At 33.4% G+C, this 27,702-nt stretch overlaps 1 protein-coding gene across 6 annotated transcripts in view; it reads left to right on the forward strand.

Annotated features, from left to right (window-relative positions):
• LOC137238233 (uncharacterized) overlaps positions 1–27,702 on the forward strand; it is a 44,597-nt gene that overhangs the window by 9,971 nt on the left and 6,924 nt on the right. For all 6 annotated transcript variants that reach the window (XM_067763004.1, XM_067763002.1, XM_067763000.1 and 3 more), the window contains exon 3: positions 24,577–24,771. In XM_067763004.1, coding sequence (XP_067619105.1) covers positions 24,577–24,771 — 195 coding nt within the window. The remainder of the gene's footprint in view (positions 1–24,576; positions 24,772–27,702) is intronic.

Consider the following 27,702-nt stretch of genomic DNA (forward strand, 5'->3'; position numbering starts at 1 on the left):
TCGTTCATGCAAATGATCGCGTGTCTTGTTTTTTAGACAAACTGCTGCTGTGCCTAGCGAAGTGAAATGATGCGGTTAGTATTTGTGAGATACCTCATTTACTTAATGCTTTCGAAATGTATTTTTTGTTTTTTTGTTTTTTGTATACCTCGTTATCTTTGCAACAATGTAAACAACTTTAAATTGCCGCATTTGCAATGATTTAATGAAGCATTACTGCTGATGAATGAGTGGTGGAGGCATACAAGTTATGGATATACACTTGTGAGTAAAATAATAGCAACAAAAATTATCAACATATGTTTTTAAATTTTGAATCGTTGTTAAAAAAAATATAATGAATTTCAAAACAAATCCTTTGTTAAACAAACTGAAAAAGTTTTAAAAATATTTTTTAAAAATTTCAAATTTACATTTCGAATTTTCTTAAAATTTCCGAGTATGCAATTTTGTAGTGAAATCAATTTTAGTCTAACAAAGCAAAATTTGAAAAACTTTCAAATTTCAAATTGTTTTTAGCATTTTCTTGGGTGTTTTAAAGTTTTTAAAACTCTTTATGAAAGAAAAATTTCAGAAAATTCGAAATGTTAATTTTGAAATTTAGTTTACATTTCGAATTTTTAGAAATTTTAAAATTTAATCTATACTTCGAACTTTCAGAAACTACAGTTTTATAGTCAAATGATTTTTTCAAAATTTATAGTTTATTAAGAACTTTTCGAATTTTATTTTGAAATTTCATTAATACATACTTGAAATTTTCACAAAAATTGAAATTTTTCAAAAACATCTCGAATTTTGGAGTTTTTTTTATGTAATTTGCACTTGAAACTATTAAAAAACTGAATAAAAAATAAAATTTTGTGTAAGTTTGAGTCTTTCAAAAATTTGCATTGCTTTTGCATTTTTTTTTTTTTTTTTTTTTTTTTGAGAAAAAATTAGAAGTGTTTATTTGTAGAATTTTTTTTCAAAATTCGAATCAATTTTTAAAAGTTTGTATTTCCAAAATGAGAAGGGTTTTTTAAAAATATTCATGAAAATGTCAAAATTTATACTATGAGTTTTCAGAAACTTTTTGTGCTCAATCAAATTTAAGTAGGTGCAATAAAATTTTAGTGTAACGAAGTGGAAGTTCAAAATAGTTAAAAATTTGCATTGATTTTTGGTAATTTTTTCGGAAGGTGGTTTCAAAAACATTTTCGAGTATACCTGTTTTTTAATTTTCATGAAAATTACAAAATTGAGAATTCGCGTTTCCTGAAACATGCTGAGTATACTTATTTAAGTTTGGCAAAGTATATTTTGAAATTTTTTTTCAGAAAGGACGTTTTACTTAAAAAATTGCATATTCAAAAAGTTTTTGAAATCTCAAAGTAAACATTTTAAACTTTTATGAAGATGAGTTTGAGACGTATTCACAATAATTTCTGTTATTGAATTATAGTATTTTTATTATGATGGAAAAACTGAAAGGAACTAAACCCGCTGATATTATAGCTATTTCGACTCTGCCAAAGATCTCTTCAGATAACAATGTATCTTTAAATTAGAAATTATATTCTGCTCGAGTGAGATTCAAACTCGAGTCCTCAAATTTCTAACACCGCAGGCTTGCCATTAGGCTATCACCTGCGTCTGTTTGTATGTGGCTTAACTTAAAACTCCGTAATTTTTATGAAGGTTTTAAAAAAAATTCAAATTTTTTAGTCTGGCATCTCAACAATTGCCATAGTAAAAATTCTTAAAAAAAAATGAAATAGACTTCTTCTTGCGAAAATTAGAGACATACGTTTTCAGTCCCGTCGAATTCCAGTCTGATACAGAACAAATTTGAATCTCGTCAACGTTCCTATACATTTCTAAATTTTTTCCCGTAGGGTGGTTCAAAAACGTGTTCATTAAAATTTAAAATTCGAAAAGTAGAAAGGCTTTTATTTGCACCAAACGCTAATGGCCAAACGAGCCTAAATAAAATTTTTTAATAAAAAAATGAAAACCCATAAAAACCTGCCAAATGAGGAGAAAACGTTTGGCCTAAATCCTTCATAACGGCGGGGTAAGTTAACAACAATGAAATTAACGAAAATAAATAAAAGGACAAAATAATTATATAACATGGGTTAGTAATTCTTCCGCTGCTTTTTCATTCACAAGTGTAACTATGCACTTTCGGTTGCTGTTTCTGTCAGCTTGTTCTTTTTTTTTTAAGTTTTCAGTTCACATATTTTGATTTTTGCACAACACCTTAAGTTTTTTCCTGGTTAACTATTTTTTCTGATTTATTAATTTTGTATATCTTCGAAGATGAATTGCTTGCAGATCTTATTAGGCACAATAGTTGGTTAACTGCTAACCTACAGGTGTGGTCGTTTTGTGTATTCGAATTGGTTCATGATTTCGGAAAACGAACATTCGTCTACAAAAAGTGCATTCTTCATTGTACCAAGAAAGTCCGAAACCGCACTAGGTACTAGGGTTGCCAGATTTTTATTTCGAGTTCCCGGGACAAACCTCAAATTTGAGCCAAATTCCAGGGATTTTTAGAAATTTTCCGAGACATTTGAAAAATAAGAAATACCTATATATTTGTATGGGTTGCTCACTTCGGCGAAATAATTTTTAGATAGAAATAAACTTTTTAAACTCATTTATTTATAACAAGTAATATTATGAAACAGGCTAATAATTAATACGTTGTCCTCAATACATAATCCTTCCAAAGACTTTACTCGACTCAGCGTCACGTATGCTTGTCCCTCCTCGAACTCCAAAATATTTTGATGTCACTTCTACCGCACTATATGTAATATTTGTTCCAAATATCAGCAAAATCGGACATCATAGGTCGCTTTCTATTCATGTATGTATTATGTGTTCCAAATATGAAAAAAATCGGACCACAAATACGATTTTTTGAAATATTTCGATCCATGCGCCACCTATCGGAGGTTTTTTCTTATTATTGCATTGTCATCGGGAAGTTACTTAAATTTCAATTACAAAATTCGTGCCAGCCAGCCAACCACCCAGCCTGTCAAGTCAAGCTAAATAAAACCGTTTAAAAAGTACAAATATAAGTAAGAATCGATACTTAAAAAAAAATCGATTCTTTTTTTCAATGCTACTTGGAAGGTTAGGTATCGATACTTTCATGGTATCGTTTCATCCCTAAAAATAATAATATACTTATAACCTTCGAATTAAAACTTTTGTTGGAATTATTTATGGGAGATTCTTTATGATGCAATTCACTTGGTAAATAAAAAAACTTTAAACAGGTAAAAATTGAATTTGCTTAATATACGACGCTATTATTGTATTGCAAAAAAGCCACTCACATTTGATATTCAAAAAAAAATTTAAATAAATGGTAAAATAATAAAAAACTCAAACGATAAAATAAAAAAAAAAATAATTGCCAAAAGCTTTGACGGTTTATTTGGCGAAATTCTAATGCAATTCAAATAAAAATCGGAACGCCAGACATTATTATTAAAGCTCATATGGTTATTATTAAAGTCTATATGTAAGTTTGTTTGTATGCATTTATGTATTTGTTTGCTGCTCCGCCTTAAATTTGTAAAATAATTTTTTTTTGTGGACGGAATTTTCAAAATGTCACGATTTTCGTTGAGTGTTCACATTTGCTTATTGTTACTATTATTACTATACCTTTGTTATTGTATTATGTACGATTATTACTTCTATACTTTGCATTGAAGTGAATTGGATTGGTTTTTCGGTTGAAATTAGATTGTTAATATACATATTGTTCAGTATGTAGGATTTATATGTACATACATATACTACAAATAAGCCTAGCAGCCGATATTAAAGCGACTTTAAATAATTGTAGTCAAAAACAAACCCAATAAAACCGGTTTTGGATTACAGACTCGTGGATTGCCCAAAGAAATTTTTATAAACGTTCATATTTATATTTGCACAATTTTTTTTATTTAATAGCATATTAAATTAGCTAATGTGCATTTGGTTGTTTAGTGTGCAGTTCATTCATATAGTTGCTTTTTCAAAAGGGGGAAAAAAATGCCAGTCACATCTTATGTAAATTGAACAAAATTGGGTAGTCAAGTGGGCGGCCGACTTGAAGTAGTTGATAGTGTGGTAGAATTTTATAACAAAGACCGTTAGTTGTTTAGACAAGGTTTTTCTGGTCTCTTAGTTGAATCTTCACACCTTTTTAATGTATATCTGTTCTAAGGCTCCAACTCTTTTATGCCAACACTGGCTTATGCAAAGCATAATGAACGTGTAGTTAGCGAAGCACCTTCGGCGGAACAAAACATTAATAGGTCTGTATTTTGACGCAAATTAACTACGAAGACCGAAAATTTGCCGCGCATTTCTAAGTGCTAAGCATCCTCGTAAAAACTGACTTTACTACACTATTCGAAATGCGACTTAGCTGGTATTTTGTTGCGTATTATTCGGTATCTAGTTGCGAAAACTCTCTTTTTTTTAACTCAGGTCTAACAAAATGCACCTCTCAATTATATATCTATTATCTTATATATTAAAATTTATGAAATTTTAAGTTATACCTGCGTTATCCAGATAGCAATATGATGGAAAGAAATTCTGCATATGGAGAAACTGAAAGTGTGAGTGGGAGAGACATTAGTAGTGTAAGTGGGACTGGTAATGGTGGTGAGAGTGGGTGTGGCAATTTGAAGAAGAGTGGAATTATACATACACTATTTTTACGTCACATGTCTTGGATATTTGCTCGAAGAATATTCCAATTATTAAAAAGAGGACTTATAAACTTCCCTGGTATACTCATGGTCTGAAAAGGCTAAAGAATCAGCGCAAAAAATTCCTGAAATCCAATAATCAAATCCATTTTGGACTTTATACGCAACTATCTAAGACGTTTCACTGCCTTAACAAATTTCTTTATAGTAAGTATATACTTGGGATTACATCAAACATTAAGTCTAATCCCAAAAATTTCTGGCATTTTATCAAATCAAAAAAGAATGGTGTTGGGGTGCCTGCTGCTGTTTGCCTGGGTGATAATCTTGCTACCTCCCCCGAGACATTGCAAACTTATTTGCCAAATTTTTTTAATCCAACTTCACAGTTGATGAGGTTTTTTCACCAAACTATGTTTGTCATTCTGAGCATGAAACAGCCTTGAATTTCAATGACCTACGGCTTACCACAAACGCCGTTATTAACGGTATCAATAGTCTGAAAAAGTCTACTCAGACTGATCGAGATGGTCTTAGTACCACCCTCATCAAAAAGTGTGCTATTGTAGCCCCACTATTGGCCATATGTAACCAATCTCTAAGTTCTGGTGTCTTTGCGGATGCCTGGAAACATTTCCTCAATACATTTCCCCAATTTTCAAAAATGGCAAAAAGAATGACGTTTCTAACTATAGGCCAATATCCAAGCTATCTATAATTTCTAAACTTTTCCAAGGGATTGTTAAGGATAAAATGTATTTTGCCACAAAAAAATTGTTACCACCAAACCAAATTGTTACCTTCCAGTAGGAAGATCTACCGTCACAAACTTAGCCTTGTTTAGTGAATATTGCATTAATGAGTTCTCTTCAAGCCATCAAGTAGATTGCATTTATACCGACTTATCTAAGGCTTTTTACAAGGTATCTCACAATACGCTACTACGTAAACTCTCTTCCCTCGGTTTTCACTCTGTATTTCTCAAGTGGCTGTATTCCTACCTCTATTGATGGTGTATCTTCCAACTCTTTTACTGCCACCTCTGGGGTACCCCAAGGGAGCATCTTAGATCCTCTTCATTTCATTTTGTTCATCATTGATATAGGAAATTGTTTTGTGTCATCGGAGTTCTTACTTTATGATGATGACCTAAAAGTGTTCTCCATTATTAAAAATAGTGATGACGCTCAGCGTCTCCAACTAATCGGGCACCTAAATATACCCACTCACCAAACTTTGACAAGATATTTCAAAAATTGAGGCAATAGGTTGCGTTCAAATAGACAAACGGACATGGCTAAATCAAACCAGATTGTCAACCTGATCAATTCGATATACTCTTTGGTGGGTCTATCTCTTCTTTAAGGACTTAAAATTTTGAGAATCGTGGCAAACTTAATATACCATTTAATTTTCATGAAAGGTATAAAAATAGAACATAAAGTAGAAGAGAATGGGATAGAGAAAGAAGAGAGGCTCAGTTTTTTAATGTAGGCAAACCAATTTTCGGACAGAACAAAGACTGTCGGATACTCTAATTTTTATAAAACGTAAAACTATAGAATTTTTAAACAAAGATAAATCTGGACTAACTAAGCTCCCTCATCCACTTAATACATATGAATTGCAAATAAAAATTAAAAAACACAATGAGCATTAACTTAAAAGATAATGAATGAATAATAAAGAACGCATGTTAGTTTGTATTTTTTTGTTTGCTTAAAACGGCATACATATGAATGTACATATTTCTGGAAATTAATCAAATGATATGTAAATATAAGTTTTATGAAATCAAATGGATGTTGCGCCATTATCGTATGAGGAAATAAATTTTTACTCACAAAGCGCCAACGACAATTATGCGAGTACAAATTGCTTAACCGCTTAATAAGAGATGAAATAATTATTTTGATAAATGATGAGTGAATGTGCGTGTTTGCGCGAAAAAGGTGTGAAAAGGCAATCATTGCCATCCCAATAAACATTTTTGTCAATTCTCAGTTTGAGATACGTTTGAGAATCAGTCCATTTCTCACATTTCAAACGTTAGTTCTCAAATGCATTTCAAATAATCGTTGATACATTCTCAAGCTAAAAGGCACATTTTTAATATGAAATTTTTCTTTATTTTCAAATTAAGAATTTTTGGATTCTCAACTTTTTTTCAAACTAGAATAAAGCGGAACGAAATGGAAATTTATTATTTGCCTCACTTCACTTTTAACTCGTTTAGATTTATGCATAATGTAGTACAATATCACTTAATATTATTAAAATGTATAAATATTTCCTTATTTTTTCACTTTATGTCCCACTTCACTCAATGAAATAGCTTGTTTACATTTCCAGCTAAAGTATGCAAATTAGAGATCGACGAATTATCAACGGCACTATCGATAGCATTGATGTGAAATAAGCATGTTGTACTATGTTTTATTTGATTTTTGGGTTTCATGAACACTTATTATGTACTTTAAAATTTAGACACATTGGCGCAAAAAGTATTCACATTATTAACGAAAATATTCCATGATATCGATGGTTTTCAACCAGAATGGAACGAAATGCAAGTATGCCTCAAACCATTCTCAAGTTGAAGAACAACATTTGAGAAAATGTTGAGAAAATATTTAGATTCAAATGATTAATAATGCTGAATATCAAACTGAGAATCAATGTTTTTCTCAAAACATTTGAGATTTTTGTTTTCAGTGTTTGTTGGGATCGTACAATTATGATGACAGCCACATACATATGTGCATTTATGTGTATTTGTATAAGTGCATAAATTTGCGGATAATTAGCGACCCTTTATTATTTTACATTATTTTATAATGTTGGTTTGGAATTGTTGTTTTTGTCGAGCAGAGGATATCCTGTGCTCTGTTGTAAAACAAGTGTTGCTTATTGCTTTGACCTGTTGATGTAGTTGTTAACATTTTTGTTGGTGTATTTGTTTGTATGGATGACGCAAGAAACTCTTTTTAAATGAGCGTATTGCGCCAATTTTCAATTTTAATTTCAGAATTTTCAATGTAATTAAAATTTTGATTTATATATATTGCATTTAAATTTATCATACGTGGCTTTAATTTCAATTGCAAAAAATCCGAACAAATAAGTATGCTTTAATTTTATGATTATTGCTATTTAAGTTTTATTGCCAAAGGCGTTATTGCAAAAAATTCGCAAAAAAAAAAAAACTGAAAAAATAGTGAATTGCAAAAAAAAAAAACCAATTCTACGAATAAACAAATAAAATCAAAAGTCTATAAAAATTCGATTAATCCGACACATTAAACACATTGCATGTGTAAAGAATTTAAATCAATCGACCGCAAGCTTTTGGGTTAATACGCGCATGTACTTTTGTGGAATGCTGGCATATACATACATATTATTATTTATATTATTATTTTTTTATTGTACGCACACCTGCTTTTCTCATTTGTTAAATTGCATGAAATTGGTGTACATAATTTTTTTTTGGGCCAAAAAAAGTAATAATTATTGGTCAAATTCGATATGGTTTTATAATGCAGAGCGTATATGTGCATACAGCAGTGAACAGAAAAATAGTAGTGGCATTTTTTTTCGATTTCGTCGATTGACTTGTTCTTTGTTTTTTTTTTTTTGATGTTGTAGGAGAAGTTATCTATGAATTTTCTAACTGAAACTATGCAAATCAATCAAAATTGGAGAAAATTTTACCTAAAAATTTAGCTTTTTATTTGGAATTTTCCCAATTTTTTTGAGTATGCAATTTTATAGCCCAATCAATTTTAGTCCAACAAAATACAAGTTATAGGTACCTCAAAATGCGCATTAATTTTTGACAATTTTTTCTTCACAGGGCGTTTCACATTTTCTTCCATATAAAAAAATTTTCACTCTTTGCGTGGAGGAAAATGTAAAACAAAAAATGTTAAAAAATTTGTAAAATTCATGTAAATAACATTGATATAATAGTAAACAGCGGAAGCATTGCTAATAAAGCACTGTTGTAAAAATTCAATGTCACTAATCAGTTCTGTTGAACGCGCCAAAAAGTATTCCCCACAATTTGGATAAAAACATACAAGTAAATATGCATCAAAAAGGCAATACCAAAGCGTGCAGCGGGGCATTCAAATGGTTGAGTTGATAGAGTCATCTGCCTTTACACTGGTATTAAGTATTAATTATTCAATATGCTTTAACGCGAGTACCTGCCAATGGAACAGTGTCAAACACGGATCTAATTGCATGATCAATGGCCCAACTATCGGCTCCATGTTGCCAACCTCAGCACTTCGTAGCCGAATCATTCGTTCCAAATTAGCTTGTAATTGGGTGTTTCAATCACAAAGTCTTACCTTGGCATAATATGGAGTCTACGCAAGCTCCCATCATTTTAAGAATAATGGCATCCGGTTACAAGGCAACTCCACCTTGAACTCCATTATTATTCTGTTCCAAGCACAAATATTTTGCTGTAACATGTTCTAATGCTAGGACTCATCACATACATGGAAAAAATTAGAGGAGCACGGCTAAAATTGGGAAGAGAAGCTTGGCCTTCAATCTCTTCGGAGATTATCGCGCCTTGCATTTATTTATTTATAATAGCGAACAGCGGAAGCATTGCTAATAACACACTACTAAAAATGCAATGCAACCAATCAGTTCTGTTGAGCGCGCCTGAAAATATTCAACTCAATTTAGATAAAAAACATTTAGTGGCGAATAGCATCACTATGTTGTTAGTAAACAATCACAACACCAAAAAAAAAAAAATTAAGTATCCACTCTTATGTACATGTATACATTAAAGCTAGCAACACTTATGTACAAAGCAACGAAGAGATATCTCACACACACACTTGTAAGTCATCAGCCGAAGTAGTTACACAAACATACAAACGCATATGCATAAACTACAAATATACATGTATATAGCTGGTAACCAAGCATGAGATACAATTGTTCTCGAACTGTTTGCGAAATGACTAGACAACGAAATATTTTTACGCTTACATTCAGTTGACACTTGGGTTGCGGAAGCTCTGAAGCTATAAAGCTTTTTATTGCACTTATCAATCCTTTGAATCGCGTTACGCCTGTATCTACAGATCGACTTCCGTTATAACTCCGATTTCAAGCAGTCGCAACCGAAATCTGCATCAGAAGTGTAAATCAATTGGACGTTCTTATGTTTCGTTAACGGAATCAAACCTACGTAACCTCTCCAGCGTATTAAGAAAATTCATGAAAAAATCCATATACTGCTACTATACGGGACACTGTACTTATCCGATATACAAATCTATCGCTTTTATTAGCTGGGGGACGAAACGCCGCTTCACGTTCTCTGCGAATGCGTTGCTTTCGCAAGGCAGATACTTTTCCATAATCCCCTCGTGATATAGTTCTTGATATGGTGTGAAAAGCCTGAGAAAGTACTCAGATACATTAAAAGCTCCCACACAAGGTAATATGCTGACCAAGGTAATAATAGACCTAAATAAAGCACGCAGTATATTGAGGCCTAATTATCATAATAATAATAATATCTTTAGCGTAAAAGGTTTAGTGTCGCCAATTGTTTGGTTACCAATACCAAGTAGTGAGCAACTTACAGACTATTTATTATTATTACGAGCCCGACCCGTGCGCATCTTCCGCAACCAATCTAAAAGTCTATTATTAAATATCAACAGAAATCAGCTGTTCTATTAATCAATTAAAACTTACAGCCTGCGCTGCCATCTGGCTTGTGGGAGTAAATGCCGCTAATGCAGTGCAAATATTCACAATAGTGCCATAGTACAAAAAGATTTCTTTGTGTGCTCACAATCGTTTATTTTTAACAAATTATTTTAATAAAATATAGCTAAACAAAAGCACTACGACCAAAATTTCCCAAAGCTCGCTAATAGCCCGAATCTCCATCTTTACAACCAAAACTTTATTTATAGATTTGGATTCCAAATAAGAGCGAAAAAGGGACCCGTGCATAAAAACAGCAATTAGAAATAATATAAATGATGATTATAGAGTTTTGGTCCTCTTTCAGAGCGAATTTTGGTCCAGAAAAAAATGTCTATTGGCAACCGTTAGACACCTTCAAATGTTACCCATACACCTGTATTAATACGTTCATGCAATTTTTCAAAGGCGTATCTTATTTTATTTTATTTAAACTTAATTTAATTTGAATTTTTATCTTAAATTAGATGCATTATTTATTTTTTATTATTTCAATTGTATTTTGTTTTATTTTTCAAGCTGCGGCTATAAGCATATTTGTTAAGCAATTACAGTTGCCGTGTCTGAAATCTACATATATGCAGTCTTACATAGCCACATACAACTTCCTGTGCACTTATGATTGTTGCCTCTAGTATTGACTAACTAAGATGATAATGAAGAGTGCATGATTTTCTTGTTTAACTCATATTTACTGCATTTCCTTTTCAAATTAATCAGCTGCGTGCACATTGACAATCATATAATTTATTTATTTAGTTATTTGCATATGCGAGTAGTACAAAGAAAAAAAAATAGACCCAAATAAAACACAAACTAAGTAACTGTTGCCATCGCGCATGATAATGTAGTTGATGTTAGCAACGGATCCGCGGAACATTATAACATCCGTCGGTCTCTTCAGACACCAATTCAACTGTCGAAATGCAAATGCGTTTATCTGTAGCGCGGGTACATTTTATTCGTGGCATCACGAAATAATTTTCCTAAGCGTATGCTTTAATATTAAAAAGATTACGGTAAATCTAAATGCAGTTAACTTAATGAAATTGATTTTCTGTCAAATATGCAGATATGTGGTGAAATAATCGCTTCACAAGAATATTTCTATATGTAATTACCGAGATGGGCTCATATTGCTTTTTTCACAAATCATCACCTAGATTTTCGGGAACTGAGTTCTCAACTCGAAATCTCCAATATTCATACTTCAAACTAGTGTAAAGGCAAATGCCTCTATCTACTCAGCTATTTGAATGCCCCGCTGGACGCTTCGGTATTGCCTTTTTATTGCTATTCCCTGTTATATGCACACACGTTGGTGCAAATATGCTACATGTTTTAATCCAAATTGCGTGGGGTATTTTCGGTCGCGTTCAAACTCATTAGTAACATTGAAATGTATTAATAGACATGCTTCAATAACAAAACAATTGTATAAAAAGCACGGTCGCGCTTTGCACACAGAGTATATAAACTTTGATTGAATAACGGTTGGTTGTACAGGTATAAAGGAATCGAGATAGATATATACTTCCATATATCAAAATCATCAGCATCGAAAAAAAAATTTGATTGAGCCATGTCCGTTCGTCCGTCCGTCTGCCCGTTAACACGATAACTTGAGTAAATATTGAGATATCTTCACCAAGTTTGGTACACGAGCTTATCTGGACCCAAAATAGATTGGTATTGAAAATGAGCGAAATCGGATGATAACCACGCCCACTTTTTTATATATATAACATTTTGGAAAACACAAAAAACCTGATTATTTAGTAACAAATACACCTAGAATGTTGAAATTTGACATGTGGACTGATATTGAGACTCTTGAAAAAAATTTGAAAACATTTTTTAAATAGGCGTGGCACCGCCCACTTGTGATAAAATAACTTTTACAAATATTATTAATCATAAATCAAAAATCGTTAAACCTATCGTAACAAAATTCGGCAGAGAGCTTGCCTTTACTATATGGAATGCTTTGAAGAAAAATTAACGAAATCGGTTAAGGACCACGCCCACTTGTATATAAAAGGTTTTTAAAAGGGTCGTGGACGAATAAAATAAGCCATATCTTTGCACAAAAGAGCTTTATATCAATGGTATTTCATTTCCCAAGTGGATGTATAACAATAAATAGGAAAAACTTCAAATTTTTAAAAATGGGCGTCGCACCGCCCCTTTTATGACTAAGCAATTTTCTATGTTTCGGGAGCCATAGCTCGAAGAAAAATTGCACTCATCAACAGCTTCAATTTGATACCCATAATGTAAAAACAAATCCTAGTGTTACCCTGATCTACGTTTTGGTCTATATCTCGTGACCCTAATCACAAATAGGTATGAAAATTACCCGGTACTAAAGCACAAATCAACAGCTTTCATATGTTATCCATATTGTATAAACACATTCTAGGGGTACCCGGGTACACGTTTTGGCCTATATCTCGAGACCCTAGTCACCAATAGGTATGAAAACTACCCTGTACTAAAGCACTCATCAACAGCTTTCATTTGATATTCATATTGTATAAACACTGTCTAGGCGTACGCGGGCCCACGTATTGGCCTATATGTCGAGGCCCTAGTCATCCTGGGGTATGAAAATTACCCTCTACTAAAGCACTCATCAACAGTTTTCATTTTTTATCCATATTCTATAAACACATTCTAGGGGTACCCGGGTCCACGTTCTGGCCTATATCTCGAGACCTTAGTCACCCCGGGGTGCGAAAAATACCCCGTATCAAAGTACTCATAAACAGCTTCCATTTGATACCCATATTGTACAAACACATCCAGGATTACCCAGGTTCACGTTTTGATCTCAAGACCCTAGCCAGAACGGGATAAAAAGTATCCTTTGTTCGTCTCCTGGTTCTAAGCTACCTCTCCACCAATTTTCAGCCAAATCGGTTCATCTTGAGTTATAAATAGTATAACTAACTTTTTTTTATATATACATATATCTTTGATACCCATAATATATGTATATAAGCCTTCTGAGGTTACCCTGGTCCACATTTTCGATATGTCCCAAATCAACTAAGGTAACAAAATTAAAACTACCTTGCATTAATATCCTCGTCAATGCCCATCGTTTGACACCCATATCGTATGAACACATTATAGAGTTATCCTGGTCCACATTTTGGTCGATATTTCAAAAACTAAGTTGGATATTGAAATGAAATCAACTCTACATTAAAACCCTCATCGATACCCATATCGCGTGACCACTTTTTAGGGTTACCCTGGTCCACATTTTGGTCGATATCTCAAAAACCTTTCTAAATATTTGCAGTTTAGCCTATAACCATGTCGAGCCACCACCAAATCTATGCTCAAAATTTCATCTCAATCGGTTCAGCCGTTCTCGAGCTTTGCGGTTCAGAAAAAAACGGCTTTCAAAATATATATTAATATAGATATAGATAATACACCTAGAATGTTGAAATTTGACATGTAGACGTATATTGAGACTCTTGATAAAAATTTAAAAAAAATTTTTTTTAATGGGCGTCGCACCGCCCACTTGTGATAAAATCAATCAAGCAGAGAGCTTGCCTTTACTATAAGGAATAAAAAAATAAATGCAAGGCGCGATAACCTCCGAAGAGATCTAATGCCGATACTATAAGGAATGCTTTGAAGAAAAATCGGAAAAGGAAATCGGTTAAGGACCAAGCCCACTTTTATATAAAAGATTTTTAAAAGGGTTGTGGACGAATAAAATAAGCTATATCTTTGCAAAAACGAGCTTTATATCAATGGTATTTCATTTCCCAAGTGGATTTTTAACAATAAATAGGAAAAACTTCAAATTTAAAAAAATGGGCGTGGCACCGCCCCTTTTATGACTAAGCAATTTTCTATGTTTCGGGAGCCATAACTCGAAGAAAAATTAGTTCAGCATAGAACCATATGTATATGTATTATTGCGCAGCATTGTAACACTATTAAGCACACAAAACAAACAACAACAGCATTTCAAGTGTACAGCTGGGTATGCAATGTTCGGTTTCACCCGAACTTAGACTTCCTTACTTGTTTTAGTTTTAATTTACTGACCTATAATAAAAACGTTTGAAATTTACAAAAAACAATTGTGAGCACAGCTGTGAATACTTTATAACGATAACTTAAAAATATGTTGTTTGGCAAACAAAAATGTTGTTTGCCAATAAACATTAAAAACAATTCTGAATGGCTTGTTTTTAGGAAGTTAACCGGTAGACACGCATTGATTTCATTTTTATGCAAATAAGATATCAAACAGTACGTTTGTGCGTAGATATGCAAATTTGATTGACAATGAACAACGGTTAACAAGCCGACAATTCCTGATTTCATATGCAAATGAGCGGACATAAGAATGTGGTAAATATTCTGATATTCCAAAAAACATATTTTTTGATCGACACAATTTTATACAGAAAAGCAAAAATAATTGGCATAACATTATAATTGAATAAATAATAATAATTAAAAAGCAAGTATGGAGGTGACTCCGAAAATATTTTTGCGTTGGTAACAGTCAGTGAATTTAAAAAAATATAAGCCATAACACATAGCATCCTTTCTTTTTGTTGAAATGAGAATTTTGTTCATACGGGTTGCTGAATCGCTTTGATGATTGAGCCAATGATACTTAATTGTCCCGGCTTTTCTGCAGTGTCCAAATCTTCGTCAAACCACTGAGATATCTAAAAACAGGCAAACCAACAGATGCGCTGTTATAATCACAAAACATCTCTTAAAGCCTGGCCAAGAGACAGCATAAAAAATATTCTTGGAGATTTACATCGCCAAGTTATATTGCTATAATTGAAGCTTACATTTTTATAGTAACTTCACTCGTGTGTATGCTTGTTTGTAATTCTCTAGGCGCGAAAAGGAGAATTAGACCCATCTAGCGGCAGTTAGCGACAATGGTTAAATAACTCGCTACAAAACGACTTGTGCTTAATAGCGGAGACACGAACCTCTGTTCTACGGTGCTATCAACATCAAATATATAAATGGATTGTAGATACTAAAACTAAATATTTGAAAGCGTGTTTTTTAGTTTTTTAAACTCTGTTTATTATTTTGCTGTAAATAATGAAAGACATTCCAATCAGCTAGAACTGACGCTCTCCTTGTGTATTTTATATTAAGCTTTATTTATCAACGGCCAACAAAAAAATTTACAAAAATTCCCAATAAACATAGCTGTTTAATATCAATTTGAAATACATTTCAGAACTAACGTCACTCTCAAAATTGAAACGTTAGTTCTCATGAGATAACTTTTTCGATCACGAATTTTCGGTACTTTTCCAATTGAGAAATTTATATTCTAAATACCATTCTCAAATCACTCTCAATTGTTTTTTTTTTTTAATTGTACTCTAATATGAAAAAAAAACTTTAAAAATGGTTTGAAAAACTTTTAAAAATAAATAAATACTTCCGGTTTTGTTAGCCCCATAAATTTTAGTCTAACAAAGAACACGTTTTAAGTCTCTTGATATTTGCACTAATATTTGACACTTTTTTTCGGAGTGCGATTTTTTGTTTTAATGGAAGAAATTCTCAAAACACCCTACGGAAAAAAATTGTGAAAAATCAACACGAATTTTGAGAGACCTATAGCTTGTACTTTGTTAGACTAAAATTGGTTAAGTTACAAAATCGCAAACTGGAAAAAAATCAGAGAAAATTAAGTAAAAAGGTCGAATTTTTAGGAAAATTTTCGAAAACGTGTTTGGTTTGTATAGTTTCATAATTCTAATTCTTAATTGCCCAAATGCGACGAAAAACTACCACTACTTTTTTTCTGTTCGCTGCTGTATCTGTAAGAAATAATTAAGTTGTTGAAAAAGTAGCGAAAAATATTGACAAGTAAAAAAATACAAAATTGAAAATTATGATTCAAACGCGGTAAGGTTAAGGCCAACCCAAAATTGAGTGTCAACAAAACACTGTGCTGAGCTGCCAATTCAATTGCCATAAAATATTTGTAAATCATGAATTTTATTAAATGTATGAAATTAAAAATAAGGTGCAGCACGACAAAAACATCGAAGCGAAAAAAACCAATACAGAAAAAACAGAAAAACAAAAATCAAACAAGAAAAATTATGCGTAGAATTAAAAATAAAAATTTATGAAGCTTGAAAAATCGAAAGCGAAATCATTTACAAAAGAAAGAAAAACAAAAACTACTAAAATGTACTTGAATTAATAAACTAAAAAAAGCAAAAAGAATCAACAAACCATAAAAAAGCTAAAACTGTCGTTCACCTTGCTAACAATCATTTCCAAGTTAAAAACCGAAAAATAATAAAATGCAAGCGAAAATTCTAGTAATATTTGACTTTGTTTTTACTCATTAGAAAGAGGACGCAGAGTATCTCTGTTAGTATTTCGGTAGCATCAAGAAGAAAAATTGCGTTGTTGTACATCCCAACAATTGACAACAAGGTCAACAAAATAAGCAGGTCATACAACAAGCAATAACATGCAAGAAACCTTAATAGCATAACGGTACTTGTTAAACAAATAAATTTTTTTTTTTTTATAGAAATAAAGTAAAGCACAGAGTGAAATACGTAAATAATCAGTAACTCATTGACTTGCTTGCGTAGTCACTCATTTAACAACTCAATTACGAGCAATCTCAGCCAACTGAGTGCTCGCCGCCTGAACGAGTGATTTGAGTATTTGTTTCTAATATAGAAAGATCAGTGATTGCAAATAACTATCAAAATTAAAAACAAACGAAAAACAAATAAAGGTGTCTTATCTTGTTTGGTTGATTTTCCGACAGGGTGGATAAATGATGTATATTGGAACGATTTTCCGTCATCCCTTGTCAAATTTGGTTTTGAGACAAACCGGTTGCGGCGTTGTGCCATCATCAGTGTCGATTTTCGTTCCGGAACGAAAGTCGACACTGATGATGGCACAACGCCGAAACCGCTTTGTCTCAAAACCAAATTTGACAAGGGATGACGGAAAATCGTTCCAATATACATCAAATAAAGGTGTCTAAGTTCGGGTGTAACCGAACATTATATACACAGCGTGAGCTTCAATTGTACATTTCATTTCAGATAAATTACTTTTCTACATAACACGTGGCACCGCCCATTTAAAATAAATGTCTCCCCATTTCCTCTTACAATAAAATTTGATAAGTGAAGTATCATTGATTCAAAACTATATTTTGCTAAGTTATAGCTTATTATTCTAGTCTACGACCCTTTTAAACTTGTTCTATATCTATGTTGCCGTGGTCTTTAACCGATCCCGTCCATTTTTACTAGAAATATTTTCTGCTATAAGGAAAATATGTGCACACATTTTCATTACGATATGTTAATTTTTCTTCGAGTTATGGCTCCCGAAACAGAAAATTGCTTAGTCATAAAAGGGGCGGCGCCACGCCCATTTTTTTAGATTTGAAGTTTTTCCTGTTTATTGTTATAAATCCACTCGGGAAATGAAATACCATTGATATAAATCTCTTTTTTGCAAAGATATAGCTTATTTTATTCGTCCACGACCCTTTGAAAAATCTTTTATATAAAAGTGGGCGTGGTCCTTCACTGATTTCGTTAATTTTTCTTCAAAGCATTCCTTATAGTAAAGGCAACCTACCTGCCGAATTTTGTTACGATAGGTTTAACGATTTTTTATTTATGATTAATAATATTTGTAAAATTGATTTTATCACAAGTGGGCGGTGCCACGCCCATTTAAAATTTTTTTTTTTTTCAAATTTGTATCAAGAGTCAATCAAATTTTTTTTCGATACTGATGATTTTGATATATGGAAGTTTATATCTATCTCGATTCCTTTATACTTGTAAAACCAACCGTTATCCAATTAAAGTTAATATACTCTGCCTGCAAAGCACGCTGAGTATCATTATACTGAATGAGTAATGCTACATGTACATGAAGTAAAACAGCTTTTACTTTAAAAATCGAAAATAGTACTTATTTTTTTAGTTTTTCGCTCAGAAATACTTTTTATTTTTTGAGTTTTTTGAGGCTATTTCCGGGACCATTTTTGGATCATTTTCGGACTTTGTCAATATGACTTCGACATCGTTTTGGGATTGTTTTCGAGTTCATTTTAAGAACATTTCGGGACTATCGCATAATTAAGTTGGAATATCTCCGAACTATTTCCAAATAGTGTTCACGATCAATTTGGGACCTTTTACAAATGGACTGGTAACGAACCTCTAAAAACATCGGGACTTTCTCTGGAAAAATTGGGTATTGTTTTAAGTCAATACCAGGTGTTATTACGAGTCCGAATTTGGAACCATGCAGCGGCTATTTTTGATATTCCTATACTATCTCCAGATATTTTCGCGCATTTTTGCGGAATCATTCTGTGGCAATTTGAAAAAACAACCTAATTCGAGTTAGGATAATGGCGATACATAGACCATTATCTGAAAAGCAGCCACAATTCACCATTGTAACTTCCTTTATTTTGTAGCAGCCATTTGGCGCTAGGGCTATGAGTAGTAACACAGGGAGATCTGTAACGGGTTTTTGTTATGACGCCAGAATATCACTTTTATCCTAACTCGAATTAGGTTGATTTTCAAATTGCCACAGCATTTATGGTCGGAATTATTTCGATACTGTCTTTGGATCAGTTGGACTCTATTTCTGGATATCAAATGTAAAACAACTACAGAGCAACTATTTTCAACCAGATAACTTTTCGCAAAATCAGAGATGCTGATTTTGTCGGAATGCAGACTGTTCTGAAGAAATTTGAGCTACAACAGCGAACAACAAAATAGCAGCGACAGTTTTTATCAAATATCAACACCTAATACTTTTTTTTTCTTATTTTAGATACTTAAAAAAGAAGTTCTATAAATTTTATAACTGAAACTATGCAAACCAATCTTAAAAACGTTTTCTAAAAAAATCTAAATAAAAAAACCTTCACACTTTGATTGGACACAAAGCGTGAAACATTCTTCGGAAATTGTCAAAAATCAATGTGAACCTTGAGAGACCTATGAATTCTACTTTGTTAGTCTATTGGTTGGGCTACAAAACTGCATACTCAAAAAAAAAAAAAAAAAAAAATGAGAAAACTGCAAATAAAAAGTTCGAAAATTTTCGTAAAATAATCTCGAGTTTTCGAAGAAGTTTTTGAGACCGGTTGGCATAGATCTGAAAGCAAATTGAAGTATTTATTTTCGTCTTGGGAAGCTCTTTATTTTCTTCTAACATCCATTTGAGCTGTGAAGTCATCTTCATAACTTTTGTTTCCTAAAATAGTTTTGGCCCGTTAAAGTATGATTTTCCTTCATCAAACTATGAAAAAAAGGGCTGCAGGGCTCAAAAGGACATTGGAAGAAATTACATAGCTTTTTTTTATTCAAAATAATGACATACCTATTTTGAGAATCGAATGTCATATATCCAAGGTACAGCTAAAAAAACATGCCACTTCCGACGAAAAGTAATTATTTCCCAAGCGCTAAAAACTCAACGACTAATGATTAAAAATACTGTTACGAACCCCGACAAAATGTATTTGTTCATTGCCACTTATACGTATTTAGTTAGTAGCATGATTACATCACGATTTACATTGCAAAATGCTACTTTGTTGCACAGTTTTGGCAGTCGAGTTGATTGTATGCAAGTAAAAAGCCAGCAGCGGCCTAAAAGACACCAAAGCACGTTGTGAAGACAGGGCGGCAGCGACGACATTGATGTAAAGCGCACATAAAAACCGACGTTGTTTAAGGTGGTTAAAGCAACAACAACAGCAAAGTGTGGCGTGACAACATGCATAACCGACAGTTGAAGCAAATACACAGAACAACAACACCACAATACCGAAAAAAAACAACCAAAAAACGCTACTTGAAAGACGAGCCAATGAATGTTAAAGCTCCAACGGAGGAGCTTAAAATAATGAAGTAATAATAATGACAACTCATACTTTGGAAAATATTCATCACAAAAGCAACCGGCCTGGAAGGAGTTAAACCAGAAAAGCGAGCAATTCGGGAGTATTTCGTATATTTCTGTGGAGTTGTCAGCTAGAGTTGCCACCTAGCTTAATTTGTTTTCTTTTTATATTCACTATCTTGTAACCGCTTTAACCTATTTGGAAGAGTATTTTATGTCGCGTTTCAACATTAAATTTTAATGGGTTGTCACCTGGGGTTGCAACCTATGCTTGTTACATCAATAAATTTAAACTACTATCCCGGAAACGGCCTAACCGCTTTGGCGGAAATTAGCTACACAGTGTCTCACATGATACACCTTGGTTTTTGATTTTTATACTCAGTTGAGCAGAGCTCACAGAGTATATTAACTTTGATTGGATAACGGTTGGTTGTACAGGTATAAAGGAATCGAGATAGATATAGACTTCTATATATCAATTTGACTGAGCCATGTCCGTCCGTCCGTCCGTCTGTCCGTTAGCACGATAACTTAGTAAATTTTGAGATATCTAGATGAAATTTGGTATGTAGGTTCCTGGGCACTCATCTCAGATCGCTATTTAAAATGAACGATATCGCGCCCACTTTTTCGATATCGAAAATTTCGAAAAATCGAAAAGCGCGATAATTCATTACCAAAGTCGGATAAAGCGATGAAACTTGGTAGGTGGGTTGAACTTATGACGCAGAATCGAAAACTAGTAAAATTTTTTACAAAGGGCGTGGCACTGCCCACAAAAGAAGGTAATTTCAAAGTTTTGCAAACCGTAATTTGGCAGTCGTTGAAGATATCATGATGAAATTTTGTAGGAACATTACTCCTATTACTATATGTACCCTTAATAAAAATTAGCACAATAGGATGAAGAACACGCCCACTTTAAAAAAAAAATTCAATATCTTTACAGTATATAAGTAAATTATGTCAACATTCAACTCCAGTAATGATATAGTGCAACAAAATACAAAAATAAAAGAAAATTTCAAAATGGGAGTGGCTCCGCCCCTTTTCATTTAATTTGTCTAGAATACTTTTAATGCCATAAGTCGAACAAAAATTTAACAATCCTTGCGAGATTTGGTAAGGGTTTTCTGTGAAAATGGGTGAAATCGGTTGAAGCCACGCCCAATTTTTATACACAGTCGACCGTCTGACCTTCCGCTCGGCCGTTAACACGATAACTTGAGCAAAAATCGATATATCTTTACTAAACTTAGTTCACGTACTTATCTGAACTCACTTTATCTTGGTGTTAAAAATGGGCGAAATCCGACTATGACTACGCCCACTTTTTCGATATTGAAAATTTCGAAAAATGAAAAAAATGTCATAATTCTATACCAAATACGAAAAAAGGGATGAAACATGTTGATTGGATTGGTTTATTGATGCCTTCACATATACAACTAAGGGCCACTGCCTTTCAAAACCTTCATTAATACCTTTAGTTTGATACCCATATAACACATTACAGAGTCACGCCTGGTCCACCTTTATGGGGATATCTCGAAAAGTCGTCCACCTATAGAACTAAGGCCCAGTCCCTTTTAAATAATCATTAACACCTTTCATTTGATACCCATATCGTACAAACGCATTCTAGAGTTGCCCCTGGTCCACCTTTATGGCGATATCTCGAAAAGGTGTCCACCCATAGAACTAAGGCTCACTCCCTTTAAAAAACTCATAAACACCTTTCATTTGATACCCATATCATACAAACGCATTCTAGAGACACCCCTGGTCCACCTTTATGGCGATATCTCTAAAAGGCGTCCACCTATATAACTAAGGGCCACTCCCTTTTAAATAATCATTAACACCTTTCGCTTGATTCCCATATCGTACAAACAAATTGTAGAGTCACCCCTGATCCACCTTTATGGCGATATCTCGAAAAGGCGTCCACCTATAGAACTAAGGCCCACTTGCTTTTAAAATACTCATTAACACCTTTCGTTTGATTCCCATATCGTACAAACACATTCTAAAGTCACCCCTGGTCCACCTTTATGACGATATCTCGAAAAGGCGTCCACCTATAGAACTAAAGGCCAGTCCCTTTTAAAATACTCTTTAATACCTTCCATTTGATGCCCATGTCATACAAACACATTCCAGGGTTACCCTAGGTTCATTTTCCTATATGTTGATTTTCCCTTATTTTGTGTCCAAAGCTCTCAGCTGAGTATGTAATGTTCGGTTACACCCGAACTTAACTTTCCTTACTTGTTTTTTTTAATTACGACATTACAATATAGGTAATAGAGTAATCTGCAAATAAAAGTTAAATCCGGACTTTTATTTTCTAAAGACAAAAACGAGTTTATTACCAACATATTCTTCTAAATGTCTAGATTCGAAACCTAAACGTCATTCGAAAGTTTTTGTCAGCAATACCAGAAATTTGTCATAGAAAAACTAAAACCAACCCTTATACTTTTCCATAGTAAACTTGCACCTGTTTTTTTCACCCTAAAGTTTGTTTAATTGAGATATTGCCTTGAAATTTGATACACTGCTTTCTGTTGAAACAAGGATTCTGAATAAAAATAAATTCGTCTCATTTAGATGAGCCGTTCCATAGTTATAGGGCCGGACTTTTATTCTCACCTTAAATAAAAGCACGTATTCAATAATTTCTTTCCGACTAAAGAATTTAAGTTCGAAAACAATTTTTTCTGCAGGAATGTTATTATAAAAGGAATAACAGTTTGGGTCCTGTTATTTCTTGGTATATCCTCTAATATATCGAAAACGGCTTGGACCGTACCTTTACTGCCTTTCTAGAATCTAGATAAGTTCTAGAGCAACAACTACCCGCAAGCGGTATATTATATGATATGAGACCTTGAATATGAACATTGTATAGTTATATACATGCAAATGTATACAAATAGAAAAAAAAGAACGTGACAATTGCTGATAATTGAAAATGCAGCTGTTTAAAGCTGGTTGAAAATCCATGGTGCGGCAGCCACCAAGCTTTGTTGTACAAGTATAATTTGTTGTTTTTTTTTGAGTGGTTTTCTTATGCGTAAGATAATTGGGTTTCAGGAATATTCTAAAATAAAATTATTTTAAGAATAGTAAAAAGGAAATATAAAAATACTTATCTTATGTACAGCAGCGAACAGAAAAATAGCAGTGCCAATTTGTATAAAATTTCGTAATTTTTTCAATATTTTCAATATTTTACAAAAATTTTCTCTGAGTTTGGTAACTGAAATTGTGCAAACCAATCTCAACAAATTTTCGAAAAATTTTAAAAAATCGTGAATATTTTACGCAAATTTAGAATTTTTATTTAGAGTTCTCTGGATTTTTTTGAGTATCCAGATTTGTAGCCCGATCACTTTTAGTGTACAATACAAATTATAGGTCTCCCAAAATTCGCATGAATTTTTGACATTTGTTTTCGAAGGGTGCTTTGGATTTTCCTCCATAAAAAGGGGTTTTTTTGTTTTTTTTTGTAAATGGAAGAAAATCTGAAACACCCTACGAAAAAAAATGTCAAAAGTCAATGCGGATTTTGTATTTTTGCTAGACTAAAATTGATTAGGTTAAAAAACTGCATACTCAAACAGATTCGAAACTTTCATGCAGACACTTCTAACTTTTTCGAAAACTTTAAAAATAAAATAAAAAATAAATGTAAGACGCGAAAACCTCCGAAGAGATTTTAGGCCGAGCTTCTCGTGCTCGTTTTTAATTTTTCCTACAAATTGGCCGGACGGGCCCTACTTGTTTTATGCCGACTCCGAACGGCATCTGCGAGGCAGGTGAGTTTTCACTGAGAGCTTTTCATGGCAGAAATACATTCGGAGTGCTTGCCCAACACTGCCCGGGGGGCGACCCCGCTTAGAAAAATTTTCTTCTAATTGAAAAACCTTATTTCTAAAGTTTTGATGTTGCTTTTCCCGGGGTGTGAACCCAGGGCATACGGAGTGTGGTAGGCGGAGCACGCTACCATCACACCACGGTGGCCGCCAAAAACTTTATTACGGGTTTATTGAAGTTTTCCCTAATATTATCGAAAATAAATAATAAATAAAAAAAAGAAAACAATTAACACAGCAGATTTTTTCATAAACAATTTTTCCATTTGCAGACTGCAGCGAAACAAGACGCACGAAGCGTGCTAAACGACCACGAGCCCCTGAACCCGTAAACTTTGAACCAGAACCACAACAACACTTAGAAAATGAAGAGAGTGGCAGCCAAGAAAAGGATATACCAGAAATACCAACACATTTTTTGAGCCCATCGGTGCGAGAATATCTTGAGTTGGGGAAATCAATACCAGGTGAGTTTATTCGTTATGGAAATGCAATTTTGTTTTCCCAAAAATTTCAATAGGCATCTGTTGAGAAGACGATTTGAGCTCGCATCATTATTATTAATTTCCTTAATCTTACGGTAGTAAAGAATTATACGACTGTAAAATGTCTAATATTAGGTGCAAGTCCTACGATGTTAGTTTCACAAAGTTGCTCAGGTCTCCAAACAGAGAAGACTCACAGTGGACATACTAACTGGATGTTACCTTTTGCCGCTTCTTAGAGAACAGCACAAAGCGTTATGAGTTACCTCCCAAAAAAATGTCTGAGAATATTACAGGCAACCTCATAGGTCACTGCATAATCCAAAGGCACATATATGCAGAAATTAGGCATATTGCCAAGTAGCCTTTGCTGGTTGTGCGACAGCGAGCATTCGACTGCCGAGCATAGCCTTTTCGAATGTAATGGTATTGCACGAAGAAGACTCAAGGATCCTCGGATCGCTTAAGTTAGAAAGAGAAAAAACACGCTCCTTGGAATCAAACTCAATTCTGGATAGCTTGAGGGTGCTGTGAAGAAAATGAGAACATAGCAGACCTATAGGTCGCACACCTCACCACAAATCTATGAACAAAATTTTGTTAATGGTGAATGATCAAACTAAACCTTTAAACTAGAATTTCCTGAACAGCGTGATTTGTCACAGTGACTTGTCATTTAAGGCGATTTTTATACGCAACTGAAACTGAAGAGGGATACAAGATCAACGTGAACTAACTAACATCACGGCTCTCTTCATGGCAGAACAATTAGCTATGACAATATGAGTTATATTAACGCAGCTAGTTGACACTGTGATGAGAGCTGTGTTTGGCTATGAGTTTTCCACAACTGGCAAGAGTGATTGCAGATAAGATCCAGATGTTGTCACAGTCAGTCAGTCACAGCGACTCTTTGTCGCTGTAAATTACTCTAATCGTTCATTCGCTATGACAAAATCACAGGTACACGAAAATTTATCAACCCTAATTTGACTAGAGACTCCGCAGGAAGTTTTAAATATAGCGCATCCTAGCATAATGGATGACGTTGACTAAAAACATGACAATGTGTGTTACTGTCAAAATGATAATTTTCAATTAAGACTAACGGTAATGAAAATTACAATGCCATTGTTTACGACACTTTCAATATATACAAAAATCATGAAATATTGCAAAAGTGCTCAGTGCATGAAAAAAATGCAAAAATTTGGCCACCACCAAATCACAATACATGTGAAATTAGTGTTGAATTACACAAAAACCTAAAGAAAAAAAAACTCTAGCATCGGATTGCGCCGTCATTCACAATTCAAATAAACATTTTAATTTATTTATTGATACGAAGCCTGGTAAATATGCCCATCTAGATTTTCCATTGCAGTAAAAACACAGATGTGAAAATTTCGAATTTTCTTCTTTTTCTTCAATTGAAAATGAAAATTTAGGAGAAACTTCGATTTTCGCCAGCTTGCTGAGTGCAATTCATTTTTGCTTTTTTACCATTTCAACATTTGCTTGCGCTTGCGGGTGTGGCAAAAAATGCAATTATTTCGTGTTAAGAACAGATACACAATAACGACTGATAAGCGCAAAAACAAATACGATATGCACGAATGATTGGCAACAACAAAAAATGTGTGCTTAAAAAAAAAAAGTGTCCTGCTTCAATTGAATTGCCTGTGAGGGATTTGGTGGCTTTTGTAGCAGGAGGCTTTGATTGCATGCAGTGGGGCTAATAGTTTTGTATATGTCTGTGCGTTTTATGTTGCGAAAACAATCGAATGCAACAGGCGCATTCAACTCGAATAAGTGTTTTTGAAATCTATCTGCTTTCAATTCAATGGACATCTTTTTTGTTGTGTTTTTTCCTCCGAATTTAGCAAAAAAAAAAAGAAAATATTTCAACATCGCTACTAATTTAGTCGAAGCCATAGTTAGAAATAAAACACGTGGAATACCCTGCCGCTTATATGACCATAATTGAGCGCCACCAACTGTGACTTGTTTGTCACCACCAAATTTTGACCGAATTCCATACAGCGAATCCCCCGCGACCACAAAAGTCAATGGTAACGCAAATTTGTTAGTTTATTTGTGTACAATAGCAATGTTTATTTAGCTTTGAATTTAATGTTTTTATTTTGTGTTGGAAAATGAATTTGGCATAACGGATGTGGAACACCAATACAGGGTGACAATTTCAACACAATTGAACTGCTGAATTGCTGAACTGACTGCTCCGTTAGTCAAATCGACAAGAAAATGTTCATTATATGTGAGCCATACCTCCCTAACTTAACCATTATTCATACCAACGAAAAGTGTCAAAACAACCAAATTCCGGCTGTTGATATGACACTGTTAAAACAAAAGATTTTTGGCATGTGAGCGCCGCAGCTGAAGCGTTTCAATAATATTGAGAATTGTTAGATTGATTGAGAATCTGTAATTTTGCAGAATGTTTTTGGCTTGAAAGTAACAGTTTCTATTCTGTTGAAATTACTAAACAGATCTGTTCTCTTGACAAAAAATCTGGTTGAATTAACCATAATGCGATAAATTTCACCGAATGTCCGTTAATTTAAGAACAACAAACCCGATTAGTTCATTTTACTATCGTTCTTTCTATCGGTGTAATCATTTTATTAGTATTAATTTTCATGGCTCTTCTGATAAAATTTTTGCATCATTGTATTTTGTTCGCCGGATACTTCGCTATGAAATTACAAGACTGTGAGGCACACCCTGCACTGGTATCAAATATACATATATAGCGCATAGTTTATACAATTAAGTTCCTGAGAGTACAACTCAGTGATGACTTCAATAGTTTATGGTTTCTATGAGTGCAATATTCCAGTCACAAATTCATTTACTTTGGCTGTTAGACTAGATATTTTTTCTATTTAT

The sequence above is a fragment of the Eurosta solidaginis genome, chromosome 1 (assembly GCF_040869045.1).
Source record: "Eurosta solidaginis isolate ZX-2024a chromosome 1, ASM4086904v1, whole genome shotgun sequence".
Lineage (NCBI taxonomy): Eukaryota > Metazoa > Arthropoda > Insecta > Diptera > Tephritidae > Eurosta > Eurosta solidaginis.